Source organism: Ovis canadensis, chromosome 1 (genome assembly GCF_042477335.2).
Source record: "Ovis canadensis isolate MfBH-ARS-UI-01 breed Bighorn chromosome 1, ARS-UI_OviCan_v2, whole genome shotgun sequence".
Classification (NCBI taxonomy): domain Eukaryota; kingdom Metazoa; phylum Chordata; class Mammalia; order Artiodactyla; family Bovidae; genus Ovis; species Ovis canadensis.
Window position 1 is genome coordinate 201,296,048 of NC_091245.1, and position 17,959 is coordinate 201,314,006.

Genomic DNA, 17,959 nt, shown 5'->3' on the forward strand with positions numbered 1-17,959 from the left:
GGAATGGGTTGCCATTTCCTTCTCCAGGGGATCTTCCTGACCCAAGGATCAAACTCAGGTCTACTGCATTGCAGGCAGATTCTCTACTGACTGAGCTATGAGGGAAGCCCTCATACATACTGCCAAGTCACTTCAGTCGTGTCCGACTCTGTGCGACCCCATAGACGGCAGCCCACCAGGATCCCCCGTCCCTGGGATCATACTACTATATATAAAATAGATAAGCAATAAGGACCTACTATATAGTACAGGTCACTATAGTCAGTATTTTGTAAAAACCTATAAGGGAAAATCATCTGAAAAAGAATATATGTGTGTGTGTGTGTGTGTGTGTGTGTGTGTGTGTGAATATATGTATGTATGTATATATATATATATATATATATGAATCACTTTGATACATACCTGAAACTAACAGAACATTGAAAATCAGCTACACCTCATTACAAAAAAATCTGAAACATTTGTAAGTGAGGAAACTGAAATTTAGCAAGGGGAGGAGACTTTTTTGATCAAGAAAAGAGATCAGGACCCAGATCCCTGAATCCTAAACCAGTGTCTTTCTCCCAAACTTATTACAGAAGCTCACATCCTTCAATCCTTCAAGTGCTTATTACACACCACATATTTTTCTAAACATTTTATATGTATTATCTCATTCAATCCTTAACATAGACTGAGATAGATACTATTACCCTCACCAGTTTCCAAGTGAAGAGACTGAGGCACAGATTGTAGTGTGACTTGCTCTAGGCCACCCAGAGCAGATTTGGCTCCCAGGTAGCCTGACTCCAGAACCTGCTCTCTAAGCTCTCAGTTCAGTTCAGTCGCTCAGTTGTGTCCGACTCTTTGTGACCCCATGATTTGCAGCACGCCAGGCCTCCCTGTCCGTCATCAACTCCCGGAGTTCACTCAAACTCAAGTCCATTGAGTCGGTGATGCCATCCAGCCATCTCATCCTCTGTCGTCCCCTTCTCCTCCTGCCCTCAATCCCTCCCAGCGTCAGAGTCTTTTCCAATGAGTCAACTCTTCACATGAGATGGCCAAAGTACTGGAGTTTCAGCTTCAGCATCAGTCCTTCCAAAGAACACCCAGGACTGATCTCCTTTAGAATGGACTGGTTGGATCTCCTTGCAGTCCAAGGGACTCAAAGCCCTTGGCTATCTAAACTCTTAACTCCTCATTACAGATTTCAGATAGGAATAAAGGTCATGACATGGAGGCCATTTATTCACAAAAATTACAGTGCATTTGATAGCTAGTAGGAATTACCTGCATGACAAAGGATTTGAGATTAGAGGATCGCATGTTTCAGACCTCACCATAGGCTTCTCAGGCAGTGCTAGTGGTGAAGAACCTGCCTGCCCATGCAGTAGATGTAAGAGATGTGGGTTCGATCCCTGGGTCAGGAATATCCCCTCTAGAAGAGCATGGCAACTCACTCCAATATTCCGTCGTGGAGAATCCCATGGACAGGGGATTCTGGAGGGCTACCATCCAGAGAGTCCCACCAAGTTGAACAGGACTGAAGCAACTAAGCGCGCGCGTGCGCGCACGCGCGCGCGCACACACACACACACACACACACACATATCATGTACCTACATGTTAACAAACAAGTCACTTGACCACTCAGTTTCCTCATCATTATCTCTTGTGGGCATATTTTTTTAAATAGGAGTGTTATCAAGTAAATGTGGAATTTTAGAACTCTTTTAGTAACGATTATTTTAATACTTTACAATTTACAAAACACTCTCACATCCACCATTTAAATCTATAGTGACCTATGAGTTAGGACTGACATGGAGTTTTATAATTGACATCTTATAGATCAGAAACTGAGAGCCCAGGAATTAAAGTGAGTTGTCTAAATTAAGACAGTAAGAAAATTGGTGCAGTTAAGATTGGTCATGGTTTAACCTTATGGTTAATTTCATAGAAATGGAGTCTTCCTCTCCCTCCTTCAGTTTTCTAACAGGTTACAGATACAAGATTATGAAAATTAAATTTTAATTAAAATCTGGGAATGAATCCAATTATGATAGAAATAAGATTTAATGTTTTCATCTCAGATAAGAGACAATAAGCTCTGTACTAGTACAAGAAGCTATGTACTAGCAACTGGTTAAGGCAGTTTTACCCTGTAAGATAAGCCAGGCCTTTTGCCATTTCCTGGTTTTCTGTCTGATGAATGCTCTAATCTAAAGAATATCTTCCTTCATCTCACACATAAATGATCTTTAGCCTCTAGTTGTCTCTTCCCATCACCCTCTCACTTCACCTTAAGCCAAAGGCAAAACAGTGACTAAAACAAAACAACTCTGTTTTGTAAGCACCAGTATAAGGGATATGCTGGCACTTGTTCTGCTAAGTTCCAAAAGACCTCTCTGTGGCTTAAGAGAAGAAGCTATATGAACAAGCATGGCTGTCTTCACCCAGAGGAATAGACAGGAGGAAAGGAAAGGAGAGAAGACAAAAAATACAGAGGCAAGATCAAAGGGAGAGAAACAGGGGTGGAAAGAGAAGGCAGGGGATAGAAGGGGAGGGACGAAGAGGGAGGGGAGGAGAGGGAAAAAAAGGGATCAAACATTATTTATTAAAAGAAAGGAACACGGAACGGGAAGTTGGAAGAATTGATTTTGAAGCCCAACTCTAATATTAAATAGTTGCTTGTGCTTGAATCTCTGCTTACCTCTCCTGGTCTCACGTCTCTCATCTCTAAAATGTATTCAGTTTGTACTATTTATTATTGGTGTTGAAGGTCAAATGGCACAGGGGAGGTAAGAAGTGAAGTGAAGTGAAGTCGCTCAGTCGTGTCCGACTCTTTGCAACCCCGTGGACTGTAGCTCTCCAGGCTCCTCCGTCCATGGAATTCTCCAGGCAAGAATACTGGAGTGGGTTGCCATTTCCTTCTCCAGGGGATCTTCCTGACCCAGGGATCAAACCCAGGTCTCCCGCATTGCAGGCAGATGCTTTAACCTCTGAGCCACCAGGGAAGCAGCTCTTGGTAAATAAGCATTGTCAGTATTACCATCTACATCCTTCTCCAGGGGATCTTCCCAATCCAGTGATCAAATCTGGGTCTTTTGCATTGCAGGCAAATTCTTTACTATCTGAGTCACCAGGGAAGCCCACTAATGTTAAGTCATTTGCATTTTCTTATAACAAAACAATTTGCTCACTCTGTTCAGAGTGAGCCAGTTTAAGATTATTTAGCAGCTGATTTTCTCTTGCCTCTTCCTCCTTTTTCTGCCAGCTACTGGCTGACCTCTGACTTAAATTAGTGACAATGTCCAATCAAGAAGGGCCAACTTACTTGGAAATAAAGGTAACAATCAAATTAATCTACTTAGTTCCATTCTAATAAAAACTTGTATCTGGGGGAAAAAGTCAGAACTTGTTAACACCTGATATCTCTAAGGCATATTGTAAAGTACTTCTAAACCATTGCATCAGAACTCTGCAATAAAGCTATTAATGAAGCAAAATGACAATATGAATGACTTTTTGATAGATGAGGAAACAAAGTTAACCGTTGTAAAATTAGAACTGAAATCCAGCACTCTACCCCTAGTCCAGAACTCTACCACGGATGTTTGCTAAAAAACAGCAGAACTTTAAAAACCATCCCTTCATCACACTGTTTCTACCCCAGGGTCCCAGAGAAAGACCTTTAACTTTTAACAACATGCCAGCTGCTGGCACAAGCTTTCTTACTCTAACCCCAGAATGAAAATCTGAATAAAACTGCACAAATTAATTAAGAAGGCTGGAATTACACCAACTTTCTATAGTAATAATTGGATGCCTCATAGGAAATCGAAACATGCCATAAAAAATGAAATTCATCTGAGAAGACTAATGAAAGAAGGGAGGTAAAGGATGAGAGACTGTGAGAAGAGTATGAATATGTAGATGTCTTACGTTTCACATGGAGATTTAGTATACACTGATGAAGATGGCATATCAAGTAGAAGCATACTTTTTACATAAACATAATATAACTAATAATGGTAATTTTAAGCAACTTTAAAAATGAATGATAGATATTGAAATCATACAGAGTCTGTTCTTTTGTCACTGTGGAATTATGTTAGAGATCAATATAAAAAGATACCTTAAAATGACCATCAAATTCTTGCACCTGGTCTTATGAACTGGGTATGTTTCAGTGTCTCCTAGTTTATAGTCTATGGGAAATGGAATAGAATTTTTATCCTACTGAGGTGTGAAAATTGTATCAATCTTAACTATACTGAATTGGTTCATAGTGTTTTTCAGGTCTACTATATCCTTTGACTTTTCTGTATATTCATTCTATTAATTTTTGAGAGTTTGATATTGAAACTTCAACTAAAAATTTAATTTTTCTAGTTAAAAAAGTAATTGTAATATATAGTGGAACTACATGTGCCTTGTTCTGTATTTTCCAGGTCTCTTGTAAATGTGTTAGCATATTTTCATAATTTAAAAAGCATTTATAAAAAAATTATAGGGATGAGTTTATTATTGAGAAGCAAACAGATAATAATAAAAAAGATAGAATTAAGAATGCTATAAGTTATAGTCACTAGTAGAAAAAAGCTATAAACTCTTGCTTAAAGAAAAATACACTCAATGGAAAGCAAAGGAAATACAGAAAATATGGTAATATATTTAGAAAAATACAATAATCTAAAAATCAAGATGGCAGAACTAAGACTGTAATGGTCATATTAATATGTATAAATGGGTTAATCTTACCAATTAAAACACCCTCAGGTTGGATAACAAAGCAAAATTCAATTATATGTTGCATATAAGAACACATCAAAAAATAAACCCCAAAAATTTAAAGTAAAAATCAGGCAGAAATATATGAAGAAACCTCAAACAAAATGGTCATAAGCTTTACCATACTCAGCAGACAAGATCAAAAACAAGGAAAAAATTAAAGGAAATTTTTATAATGAAAAGATTGAAATAAGGATTCAACATCTATAAATGGTCCTACATCAAACAAGACAACACAAACATTCATAATATAAAAATACAAAGTAAAAAAACAAAAAAGAAGAATTGTATTTAGAGAAAATTTAATTCTTCTCTCAGTCTATGACAGATCAAGTGGCCAAAAAATTTGACTAATAAATAATAGGCAAAGACAGACAAAACACAAATAGTGTAATGATAATGGATATATGAGAAATTTATCAAATTCTACACAAAAAAAGCAGAGACTGCACACTCAAGTATTTATGAAATGTTAATATAAATTAAGTATTGACATGTAAAAATATTTAGTAAATCCCAAAGAGTAGAAATAATAAAGAAGACATTTCCTAAACAGTGTAATAAAACTGGGAATTTATAGCATAACTCAAGGGAGTAGGCACATGATAGTCAAATTTCTGGAAGTTAAAGATCAAGGAAACATTTGAAAGCATTTAGAGAATATATAGAGCAAGAGCAGTTCAAATGATTGTGGACTTCTCTTCAGAAATTATGGAGTCCAGAAAACAGTGGAACATCTTAAGAATGTTGAAAGAAAAAAATGTCAAGTTGGAATCCTCTGACTAAAGAAAATACTCCTTAAGAATAAAGGCTAAACAAAAAATTCTCCCCAGCCCTCAAAAAATAAGAATTTTTTTCATAGTAAATTACATTACAAAGAAATGCTAAAAAGTAATTTTTCCTGTATAAGTAAAATGACATCAAAGAGAAACTGAATCTTCTGGAACAAATAAAAAGCATAAGAACTGAAAACATGCATAAATATAAAAGATAATTTTGTTTTCTAATTTCTTTGAAATACATATGATTTTCTGAAAGCAAAATTTATACTATTATCCTTTGGGGTTTGAAATTCAATAAAAGAAATATGCATGAGAACTGCAACATAAAAGGCAATGAGGAGGGGATGAAGAAATAAAAAATAGAAGAGGGAGACTGAAAACGAGTTAAAATAGCCTTAACTTCAATCATATCAAAATTCCATAAAATGTGAAAGGACTAAACACTCCAGTTAAAAGGCAGAGACTATCAGAACAGATTAAAAGTATGACCCAATTTTGTGATCTCAAAAAGAAAAGCATTCTAAATATGAAAAGAGGAAGAAAATAAATGAAAAAATATATACTAAGCAAAAGTAAGTATAAAATGATAGTGTCAATAATAATAAGAGATATAAAGTAGAGTACTAGAAAGAATATTGTCAGAGATAGAAAATAACATTTCATAATCAAAACAGGCTCAATTCATCAAAAAGACATACCAATCATGAATGTGCATTAATATAACACGGACTCTTAAAATACATGAAGCAAAAAAAAATTAAATTAAATAAAAGATACAAGAGAAAATCCCACAATAAGAGCAGATTTTAACACTCTCCTTTCAGTTCAATTCAGTTGCTCAGTCGTGTCCAACCCAGTGCAACTCCATGGACCATAGCATTCCAGGCCTCCCTATCCATCACCATCCCCTGGAGTTTACCCAAACTCATGTTCATTGAGTTGGTTATGCTATCCAACCATCTCATCCTCGGTCATCCCCTTCTCCACCTGCCTTCAATCTTTCCCAACATCAGGATCTTCTCAAATGAGTCAACTCTTCATATCAGGTAGCCAAAGAATTGGAGTTTCAGTTTCAACATCAATCTTTCCAATGAACACTCAGGACTGATCTCCTTTAGGATGGACTGGTTGGATCTCCTTGTGTCCAAGGGTCTCTCAAGAGTCTTCTCCAACACCACAGTTCAAAAGGATCAGTTCTTCGGTGCTCAGCTTTCTTTATAGTCCAACTCTCACATCCATACATGACTAACAGGAAAACCATAGCCTTGACTAGACAGACCTTTGTTGGCAAAATAATATCTCAGCTTTCTAATATGCTGTTCTAGGTGGGTCATAGCTTTTCTTCCAAGGAGTAAGCGTCTTTTAATTTCATGGCTATAGTCACCATCTGCAGTGATTTTGGAGACCCCAAAAAATAAAGTCTGACACTGTTTCTACTGTTTCCCCACCTATATGCCATGAAGTGATGGGGCCAGATGCCATGATCTTCATTTTCTGAATGTTGGGCTCTAAGCCAACTTTTTCACTCTCCTCTTTCATTTTAATCAAGAGGCTCTTTAGTTCTTTGCTTTCTACTATAAGGGTGGTGTTATCTGCATATCTGAGGTTATTGATATTTCTCCTGGCAATCTTGATTCCAGCTTGTGCTTCATCCAGCCCAGCATTTCTCATAATGTACTCTGCATATAAGTTAAATAAGCAGGGTGACAATATGCAGCCTTGACATACTCCTTTTCCTCTTTGGAACCAGTCTATGGTTCCGTGTCCATTTCTAACTGTTGCTTCCTGACCTGCATATAGGTTTCTCAAGAGGCAGGTTAGGTGGTCTGGTATTCCCATCTCTTTCAGAATTTTCCACAGTTTATTGTGATCCACACAGTCAAAGGCTTTGGCATATTCAATAAAGCAAAAACAGATGTTTTTCTGGAACTCTCTTGCTTTTTCCATGATCCAGTGGATGTTGGCAATTTAATCTCTGGTTCCTCTGCCTTTTCTAAAACCAGCTTGGACATCTGGAAGTTCACGGTTCATGTATAGTTGAAGCTTGGCTTGGAGAATTTTGAGCATTACTTTGCTAGTGTGTGACATGAGCGCAACTGAGCAGTAGTTTGGCATTGCTTTTCTTTGGGATTGGAATGAAAACTGACCTTTTCCAGCCCTGTGGCTACTGCTGAGTTTTCCAAATTTGCTGGCATATTGATTGCAGCACTTTCACAGCATCATCTTTCAGGATTTAAATAGCTCAACCGGAATTCCATCATCTCCACTAGCTTTGTTTGTAGTGATGCTTCCTAAGGTCCACTTGACTTCACATTCCAGGATGTCTGGATGTAGGTTAGTGGTCACACCATCATGATTATCTGGGTCATGAAGCTCTTTTTTGTACAGTTCTTCCGTGTATTCTTGCCACCTCTTCTTAACATCTTCTGCTTCTGCTAGGTCCATACCATTTCTGTCCTTTATCGAGCCCATCTTTGCATGAAATGTTCCCATGGTATCTCTAATTTTCTTGAAGAGATCTCTAGTCTTTCCCATTCTCTTGTTTTCCTCTATTTCTTTGCGTTCATCACTGAGATAGGCTTTCTTATCTTTCCTTGTTATTCTTTGGAACTCTGCATTCAAATGGGTATATTTTTCCTTTTCTCCTTTGCTCTTCGCTTCTCTTATTTTCACAGCTATTTCTAAGGCCTCCTCGGACAACCATTTTGCTTTATTGCATTTCTTTTTCTTGGGGATTGTCTTGATCCCTGTCTCCTGCACAATGTCACAACCCCCTGTCTATAGTTCATCACACACTCTGTCTATCAGATCTAGTCTCTTAAATCTATTTCTTGCATCCACTGTATAATCATAAGGAACTTGATTTAGGTCATACTTGAATAGTCTAGTCATTTTCCCTACTTTCTTCAATTTAAGTCTGAATTTGGCAACAACACACTACAGTGTATTTAAAAGAATTAAAGTCAAAGACACTATGTTCTCTAAATTAAAATTCAATAACATTAAAATATTAAGAAAAATTCAAAATATTTGGAAATTTGTCAATATGACTCTTAAAGTACCTGTGTGTCAAAGGAGAAATCACAAGAAAAATATTTCTAAGTGAATGATAGTATAAGCACAACATAGCCAAATCTGTGAGATGTAGTAAAAGCAGCTATTAGAAGGAAATTTATAAATTTAAGTGATGCTTTTGAACTGTGGTGTTGGAGAAGACTCTTGAGAGTCCCTTGGACTGCAAGGAGATCCAACCAGTCTCATCTCCTAAAGGAATCAGTCCTGGGTGTTCATTGGAAGGACTGCTGTTGAGGCTGAAACTCCAATACTTTGGCCACCTAATGCAAAGAGCTGACTCACTTGAAAAGACCCTGATGCTGGGAAAGATTGAGGGCAGGAGGAGAAGGGGACAACAGAGGATGAGATGAGATGGTTGGATGGCATCACCAACTCAATGGACATGGGTCTGGGTAGACTCCGGGAGTTGGTGATAGACAGGGAGGCCTGGCATGCTGCAGTTCATGGGGTTGCAAAGAGTCGGACACAACTGAGCAATTAAACTGAACTTAACTGAACTGAAATGCTCACATTATAAAAGAAGGAAAGCCTAAAATCAATGTTTTGGGTTTCAAATTAAAAACTTAAAAAATAAAGTAAGCTGAAAGTAAGTAGAGGAAAAAATAAAATAGTAAAAATCAATTGGAAATCAAGCAATCATGATAATTGGCAAAGTAAAAAGCATATTCTTATTAAAAGCAACAAAATCAATAGATTCATTCCCAGAAAGAAAACAGAGTCTGCAGATCACTGATATCAAGAAAGAAGACATTAAAGGGATAATAATGGAATAGTAACAACTTTTAGCCTTTAAATGAACACCTTAAACAACAAATTCCTGGAAAAATACAATTTACCAAAATTACCATGGAAGGAAAAATAATAGTAACTCAGTATTTATAAAACAAAGTAATTTAGTATCTAAAACTGTCCCACAAAGAAATCTCAGGCCCAGAAAACTTCCCTTGTAAATTTCAACAAACCTTCAGGGAAGAGATAACACCACTTATGTGTAAAGTCTTTTAGAAAATAGAAGAGAAGGGAACACTTTCCATCTTCTTTTATGGGACCAGCATAATCTAAATACTTGGCAAAGACATCTAAAAGAATGAAAATAATAGACTAATATCCTCATGAACATAGAGACAAAACTCCTTAATAAAATACTAGCAAACTGAATTCAACAACATATAGAAAGGATAGTACACTATAACTAACTGTGTTTATCTTAAGACTGAATGGCTGATTTAATATTTGAAAATCCTATTAACAACAGAATTTTTAAAAATTAAGTAAACTCATGGAGAAATAAATATGTGTGAATAAACAAATTCTTTAAAAAGGAAAATTAATAAGATGGGAATAACTCCAGCAGATATTAAAATGGTAATAAAGTACTTTAATAATTAAAAAGCATTTTGCACTCTAATAAAGAAATAAGTGAAATGGGTAATTCAGAATAAACACAAATACACATGATAAAATATAATATTTATCGATAAAGGGGAGAATTGAATAAATAATGTGGAGAAATCTAGTCTGCCATCTGAATAAAGAAATAAAGTTGATGGCTTATCTTTTTCCTTACTTAAGATAAATTCCAGATGAAACATGAATTTAAGTATTTTTAAAAATAAAAGTTCTTGGTGGTTCAGTAGCTAAGACTTCATGTTCTCAATCCAGAGAGCCCCGGTCTGAACCCTGGTCACGGAAGTAGATCCTATATGCCACAATTAAAGATCTCACATGCCACAATGAAGATCGAAGATCCCGCATGCTTCAACTAAAGGCCCAGCACAGTCAAATAAATAAACAAATAAATATTTTCAAAAAAATTTATAAAAACAGCAGAAGAAAACTTGGAAATGTATTTTGTAATTTCAGTGGTGGAGAAAACCTTTCTCAAAAAGACATAAACTTAGAAACTTGGAAGAATGATACGTTTAACAACCGAAAACTCAAAGACAGTAAATGTAGCATTAGAAAGTTAAAAGAAATAAGATAAATGGGAAAAAAATATTTGCAATAATATATGGCAGAAAGAGGACCAAGTTCCTTCATATATTAAGATCTCTTATAAATCAATTTAAAAAGATCAATGTTTCAACAGAAAAAAAATGTGGTATGGCCAAAAATAGGCAGTTCATAGAAATATAGATAAAACTACTTTCTAACATAAAAGAATCCTCAACTTCCTTCAAATTCTAGTGATGGAAATTAAAATAAAAATATTTTTCTTCATCTCACTGGCTAAGAAAGAGTTTCATAAAACACGATCTTGTTGAGGCTACATGAGAAAGGATTCATACTTAACGGGAGCATAACCAGCTGTTGCCTGTTTAGAAGGCAATTCAGCAGCATCTATCATTAAAATTCACAAGACTTCTGTCCTAATATTTCCACTTGTGGAAATTCACATTACAAATATATTTGCATATTTATGCAAAGTCCTATTGTTGTTGCCGTTATCAGACTCTTTGAGATCACACAGACTATAACCCACCAGGCTCCTTTGTCCATGGGATTTTCCGGGCAAGAATACTGGAGTGGGTTGCCATTTTCTTCTTCAGGAGATCTTCCCAACCCAGGGAATGAACCCTAGTTTCCTGCATTGGCAGGCAGGTTCTTTACCACTGAGCCACGAGGGAAGCCCATAGATTTGCTTGTAGTGGAAAAGATTAAATGCCCATTAATATAGGGCTAGATAAATAGATTAGACTTGAAATGGAATATTTTGTAATATTAAAAAGACTGAAGTTAATCTTTCCATGATTATATAATAGTGTCTCCAAGGTATATCTTTGTGTAAAATAGCTTGAAACAAAGTATTTTATGATATGTGTACCCACTGTAAAATAATTTGTGATAAATATTTGCATTGATAAATATTATAAATATATAAAATATACATATATGCATTAAAGACAATTTTATCCTTATATATTTACAGACTATTTCTCAAAGGGGGAAAAAAAACCATGAAAGTGTTGATTATCTCCAATTCCGGAAAACTTAAGGTTTGGGATAGGAGAGAGATACTGACAGTAACTAATTTTTATGCTGCTTAAATATATGTTTACAATGTGCATATGATATTGAAAAATCTACCAGTTCAAAAAGTTAGTGAAGTGAATCAATTGTTTCTAACATCCACGAAAAGAAGAAATAAAAAATAGGTCTTTGATAGGATATGCTTTATGAAAAGAAAACCAATCACTTGATCAACCTATGCTTTTTTTCAGTATTTTACATTTTTCAGTTCTTACTACATACTAGGCCCAATACCAGGTACTTAAAGAACAACAATGACAATAATCAAAGATACCTGCCCTCAAAGAGTTTACAGTTCAGAGGAAGATGGCTAGCCTCTGGCTCAGACTTAAAATGTCAAAGAAATTCAGTTCCTTCTGAGCCCATCTCAAGAATTGACTCAGTTCAGCAATCCCCTGCCATAAACCTCATCAGGTCTCCTGGTAATTGTCAATACCTCCAAGAGAGCTGGTGTCCCCTCCACTAAATCTCTTGAAAGAGACTTCTTTCAAGAAGTGCTATTAGCTCTCATGAGTTCTGTCCATTATGCTTTAGAGAATAATTTAATTTCCTAGAGGCATTTCACCTTTTTCCACCTTCATTTCTTTGACTTCTCTCTTCCTTCTGTTTGGCATATTCTTAAGCTTTTGTTCTTTTGTGACTGACTCCTACCCCAAGTCAAATATTGCAAGTGCTTCTCCAGGAAAGTTTCTCTGATCTCTGTTATATGAACTAGGTGAGTAACATGTCTTCCATGTCCCTCCAGCTCTTTCCACTTTACATTCAACCACTCACTTGTCAGGTACTCATATTAAAGTACTATGTAAATTGTGAAATGTTAAAATCGTATCCATGAACATCTGACATAGAGTAGGAACTCAGGATTGTTTGATAAATTCAACTACAGCTTCCCTGTTCTCCCCTGGCTTCTCCCAGGTTACAGGGAGAAGTGAATTTTGTGATTGTTTTCCCTGCATGCCCCACCCCCACTGCACCACTTTCCCAAGTCTAAGACATCACACTCACTTGTCCAGTGACATCGCAGGGAAGGAAAACTTGCCCAGGCAGATGCAATAGATAGCACTCAGGGGGATCCATTGCAACTGCACACAGCAGAGCATGATGAAGTCATATTTGCAAATTAAGAGAGTCTTCTCTGTGATCAGCAAAATCCTCTCCTTCTCATTGTTCCAGTGGTCTATCCTGTAAAAATCACCACAGAGAAGAAAAGTTGATGGCATAATCTTTCCAAATTAATCGTCTTCACTGAAACATTTCTGCTAACACAAAAAATGATGAGGTTTATCACCTTGGAAGAAAGAGGAGTTGAAGAAAGCCATCCTCTCTCTCTCTCTCATTCTGGCCCCGTGACCAAGGAAGGAGGGAGGCAGAGGATCCCAGGAAAATGTTTTATGCCTGCAGAGCTCAGAGATGATTATCCTTGACAGGTTCCATCAGGGGAATAGCAAGATTGTATCACATTGGCAGTCAACTGATTCATGCTCCTCCACATCTTCCCAGCTCTCTAGAAAACCTTCATGGAGCCCATCCTTCTCAAAGGACACGAAAAATATCCCTTAATTTCAGCTCAGTCTGGACAACTAAGCATTGGTTTATGCTAATCTTCAAAGGTCAAATTGCTGAATGAAGATAAAATGGAGACTTGAATTGAGGTTCACTGACCCCCACCCAAGCTATTCTATCATATTGAGCTCATTTTATCATTTTCCTGTGGTGGAAATACAGTGAAATGAGTGAAATATGATTCTTACCAGCCAAAGACAAAGCAGACACTAGGTAAGTGTTTACTGAGTTGACTTGCTTCAGTTTTCAGAGTCTTTCAGGGTATGCAGTGAAATATTCTGAGAGTTAAAAATCTATTCAACAGAGAGAACAGAGAGAGCGAAAGCAGCGGCTTATTTTTAAAAAGTGAGCATGGTCTGAAATTCCTCTCACCTGCAGCATTTGCTATCTGTCTGCGAGAGCCTTTGTATACAGCACTGCGTGACTTATATTATAACTTTTTCAGTGCATATTTGTCTTCCTAAGAAACTGGAAAGGATGACTGGGCTTCCTTGGTGGCTCACATGTTAAAGAATCTGCCTGAATTGCGAGAGATCCAGGTTCAATCCCTACGTCGGGAAGGTCCCCTGGAGAATGGAATGGCTACTCACTCCAGTATTTTTGCTTGGAGAATTCCACAGACAGAGAAGCCTGGCAGGCTACAGGTCATGGGGTCACAAAGAGTTAGACACAACTGAGCGACTGACACTTTCATTTTACTTTCAAGAGACTGAAAAGAATGATTTGTGATTGATACATATCTGAATTCCCACTACAAATCATCAATCTAATGTAAAGATTAAGACTGGTCACCCTGTTCCCATCCATTCTCACACAAAACCTCAGTGCTATTCTTAAAATACAAAAGGAGTGATGTTACCTCCCTGTTGACTTTGTTAAATGGCACCCTTTCGATTTCAGGATCAAATCCAATGGTCTGGCATCTGCCCAGCACCATCTTATAGTAGGCTAAGAAAACTCGATGTCCAAGTCATGTCTTGAATGCCTCATTCAAAGATTTCTTAAACTCTGATGTAAACTTGTATCCCCATTGCATTATTTCAAAGCATTCTGATCCATTGTCATTTCCAGCTCTTACCAGCATTTGTAAGAAGGAATGATATATAAGAGGTTTAGTAACTGATACCACGTGAATCTTGACAAGTTAGAATGGACACCAAAGTACAGAGGCTAGGGCAATTCCAGTGATTATGGTCTGAGAATTATCCCTACATACACGTGCACACGCACACACACTCCATGAGGGCAGAGACTGTACAGGGCTACTTACTCTGTTCCTGTCAAATAGCCTGCAATAAATAAATATCTGTCGTGATAACTGATTGCCAATTGTAAGTCTTTTGGAGGCCTTTGGGTCGGCTGAGTGTGGGGGTGAAAACATCCAGCTCTACTAATGACAAACTTTGTAAGACTGGACATCGAGTCTGTCTGTAGCTCACATTTCTTGTCTGTGAAATGGAGACAGTACCATACTCATCTCATAAATTTGGGGAGAGGATTCATGGGCAAACTTCTCAATCAGTGGTTCATAAAGGAGCTGTTACTATTTTTGGCAGGGAAATGGCAACCCACTGCAGTATTCTTGCCTGGGGAATTTCATGGACAGAGGAACCTGGCAGGGTACAGTCCATGCGGTCACAAAGAGTCGGACACGCCTGAGCGACTTAGACATGTAAGTGACTAGGTGACCTTGGGTAACCCAATATATGCCCTTCCTCAATATGGTTCAAAGACAGGGAAGACAAAGTTAGGAGTTAAATCAATGGGAGGAAGAAGAGAAGGATAGATAAAGAAGAGAAAAGGGGAGGTGAAGGAGGGAGAAATATTGAGAAACAGACATAGAAAGAAAGAACCATGAGGCTGTGGCCTTATTATCTTCTGGCTATTGTGCATGTACAAGGGTTAGCTTTGCATCTCCCCACCACCCTTGGAAGAAGGTCACACCTAAAGTCATTCAGCTGGAATATGGAGGTAGAGTTAGTGATGTAGAGTCAAGATATCCGGTTTAAATCTTGGTCCTATGGCTTCCATCCACTCCAACAATGTTGCAAGACTCTACTCCACCAAGAGAAGAGAGAATTCTCGATAATCTGTTTAACACTCTGGCTTAGACAGAAAAAGATGAGGATTCTGAAATATTTTATCAGCTATCTACATAAATTTCTCTAAATAGATTGTATCTACTTAGCAGCAAGTTATAAGCTGTGCCTAATAAACCAGGCTTGTTTTTAGTCTAAAATATCCTCAGATTTTGGTTGAAGGTTTTACTGAAAATGTCAGCACTCCATAATGAGATTTATTTTAAAAGGTAAAGGATGGATTCAGGGGGAAAAAAAGAGAGTTCTTTTTAGGAACACAGAGTACTCTGCTGTGACACAGACTCTGCATAATTTTCATGTTGGGAAAGTTGGAATCCAAGTAAACACACAGGCTTATAAATAGTTTGGGGCCACCATCTCTAGCTTCTGGGTGGTATATTTATTTATTTAGACTTCAATCACACCTTTTCTTCCCAAAGAACTCTTGGAGAAAACACTGAATTTTATATTCTTAGTATTAATGCAATTTAAGTTTGGTGGTAATGTTCAAAACAAATATAGGAATAAGAATATCAATAATGATTCTGTGAAATTCATGGAGGATCACAAAGCCCTTGAATACCAATGCTTTTGTTTAATCTTCCCAACAATCCTTTGGACTAGATGCTATTAGCTTCATTTTAAAGAAAAAAACCTAAGGTCCAAAGACCATTACAATAAATGACTTGCCCAATGCTTTACACAGAGCAAACAGTAGTTCAAGGACCTGAAATAAGTTTGGAGGCAGCAAATGCAGGCATAGTGTTAGCTTTCTCCCTGGGACCACGAACAGTCAAATAAAGAACTTTTCAGCGTGGGGTACAAGTGTGGTAAAAGCCACCTCTGGAAGGAGCTGCTGTGATGGTCTATACCCATCCTGGAATCATCACCTCTGTGAAACAGCATCCATGACCATCCCCTCCAAACCTTGACCTCTTCCAGCATTCTCTATCTTAGGGGGAAATCCTCCTTAAAGACTCCAAGACTTAAGAGTCTTTTTTCTCTCATTTCTTCACCCCACATGCTAAGTCCTAAACATTCTACTCCTCAAATGCCTCTCAAAACCACTCACTTCTCTCCATCCTGACTTTCAACATTCTAATCCAGTCTTCCCACATCTCCTGCCTGGACCACTGCAGTTCCCTTCTCACTGGGCTTGGGCTATTAGCCCTCTGGACGTGGTTCATCTACATGTTTTAGTTCCTTCCCAGACTCATCATGATACTGCAATGAGGCACACAATTTTAAGAACAAATTTGGTCTTTGCCTCCCAACTCTGGCTTCAAATACTTCAATATCTCTCCATGGTTCTTAGGAGACATGACCAAAAAAAACCAAAAATCACCTAGTCTGAGGTTCTGCAGAGTTGGACCTTACCTATTTCTTCAAGGTCATTTCAGGCCAAGTCTCTGCACTCCTTTCTCTGGGATCTTTTTTCAGTTTCCAGTTTTTTTCAGTTTCGCCATGCCTAGTCCTACCGAAGGGACTTTGCCTGTGTTATTCCCTCTGCCAGCCATGTTGCTCCTAACCTTCTTTACCTACTTAACTCCTGCAGTGCTGAGCTCAATTACTCCTTACTCTGGCAAGCTTTCCCACCTCCATGACTACTTCTCCTGTTTCTAATATGTACTTTCATAAACTTCACATCTCTCCTTCACAGCACTTATCCCAGATGCAATTTTATAGTTATTTCTGTGATTATCTAATTAATGTCAGTCTCCTCTCCTATACTGTAAACGTCAAAGAGTCAGGTCTTATCATTCTATCTCCAAAGTAGTAGGTTTCCCCAAAATAGTTCTGGAATGAATTAGTGAAGAAGTAGCAATTCCTTGAGAGAGTAGCATTGAAACACATACATTACTCTGTGTAAAACAGATAGCCCCTGGGAATTTGCTGTATGACACAGGGAGCCCAACCGAGTGCCCTGTGACAACCTAGAGGGGTAGGAGGGGTGGGAGGTGGGAGGGAGGTTCAACAGGGAGCAGACATGTGTATACCTATGTCTTATTCTTATTGATGTATAGCAGAACATACTATTGTAAAGCAGTTGTCCTCCAATAAAAAAATCAAAAAAATTTTGGAAAGATTTAACAGTTCTTGTGTTAAATTCAGTTAAATTGTGTTAAACAGTTTAACTGAACAAGAACAATTCAGTTCTTGTGTTAAACAGTTCTTGTGTAGTACAGTCTATATGGTTTGCCTCATGCTGCTTCAAGAATCTCATCCTTTGGTTCACACATCAAAATGCTCCCCCATAAAATAGTATATTTCTAAAAAATAAACAAACCAGTAACATTGGGAAAATGTTCATACCAAAAGGATGAGGAAACGCAGAATACAAAGTAGCACCTTCAGTGTACTTCCAATTTTGTAACAATGATGACAAAAAAATACGTAGATCAAAACGTGAACACTAATCATTTCTGAATGGTAGGATTTCAAGTGACTTTCGTTTCTTCTCATGCTTTCATTGATGATGAAAATCACTTAATCGAGTCCGACTCTTTGTGACCCCATGGACTGTAGCCCACCAGGCTCCTTTGTCCATGGAATTCTCCAGGCAAGAATACTGGAGTGGGTTGCCACTCCCTTCTCCAGAGGATCTTCCCAACCCAGGGATTGAACCTGGGTCCCCTGCATTGCAGGTGGACTTTT

General features: G+C 37.6%; 1 protein-coding gene across 3 annotated transcripts in view; it reads right to left on the reverse strand.

Moving 5' to 3' along the window:
- TPRG1 (tumor protein p63 regulated 1) overlaps positions 1–17,959 on the reverse strand; it is a 358,974-nt gene that overhangs the window by 74,907 nt on the left and 266,108 nt on the right. For all 3 annotated transcript variants that reach the window (XM_069558084.1, XM_069558094.1, XM_069558103.1), the window contains one exon: positions 12,669–12,845. In XM_069558084.1, coding sequence (XP_069414185.1) covers positions 12,669–12,845 — 177 coding nt within the window. The remainder of the gene's footprint in view (positions 1–12,668; positions 12,846–17,959) is intronic.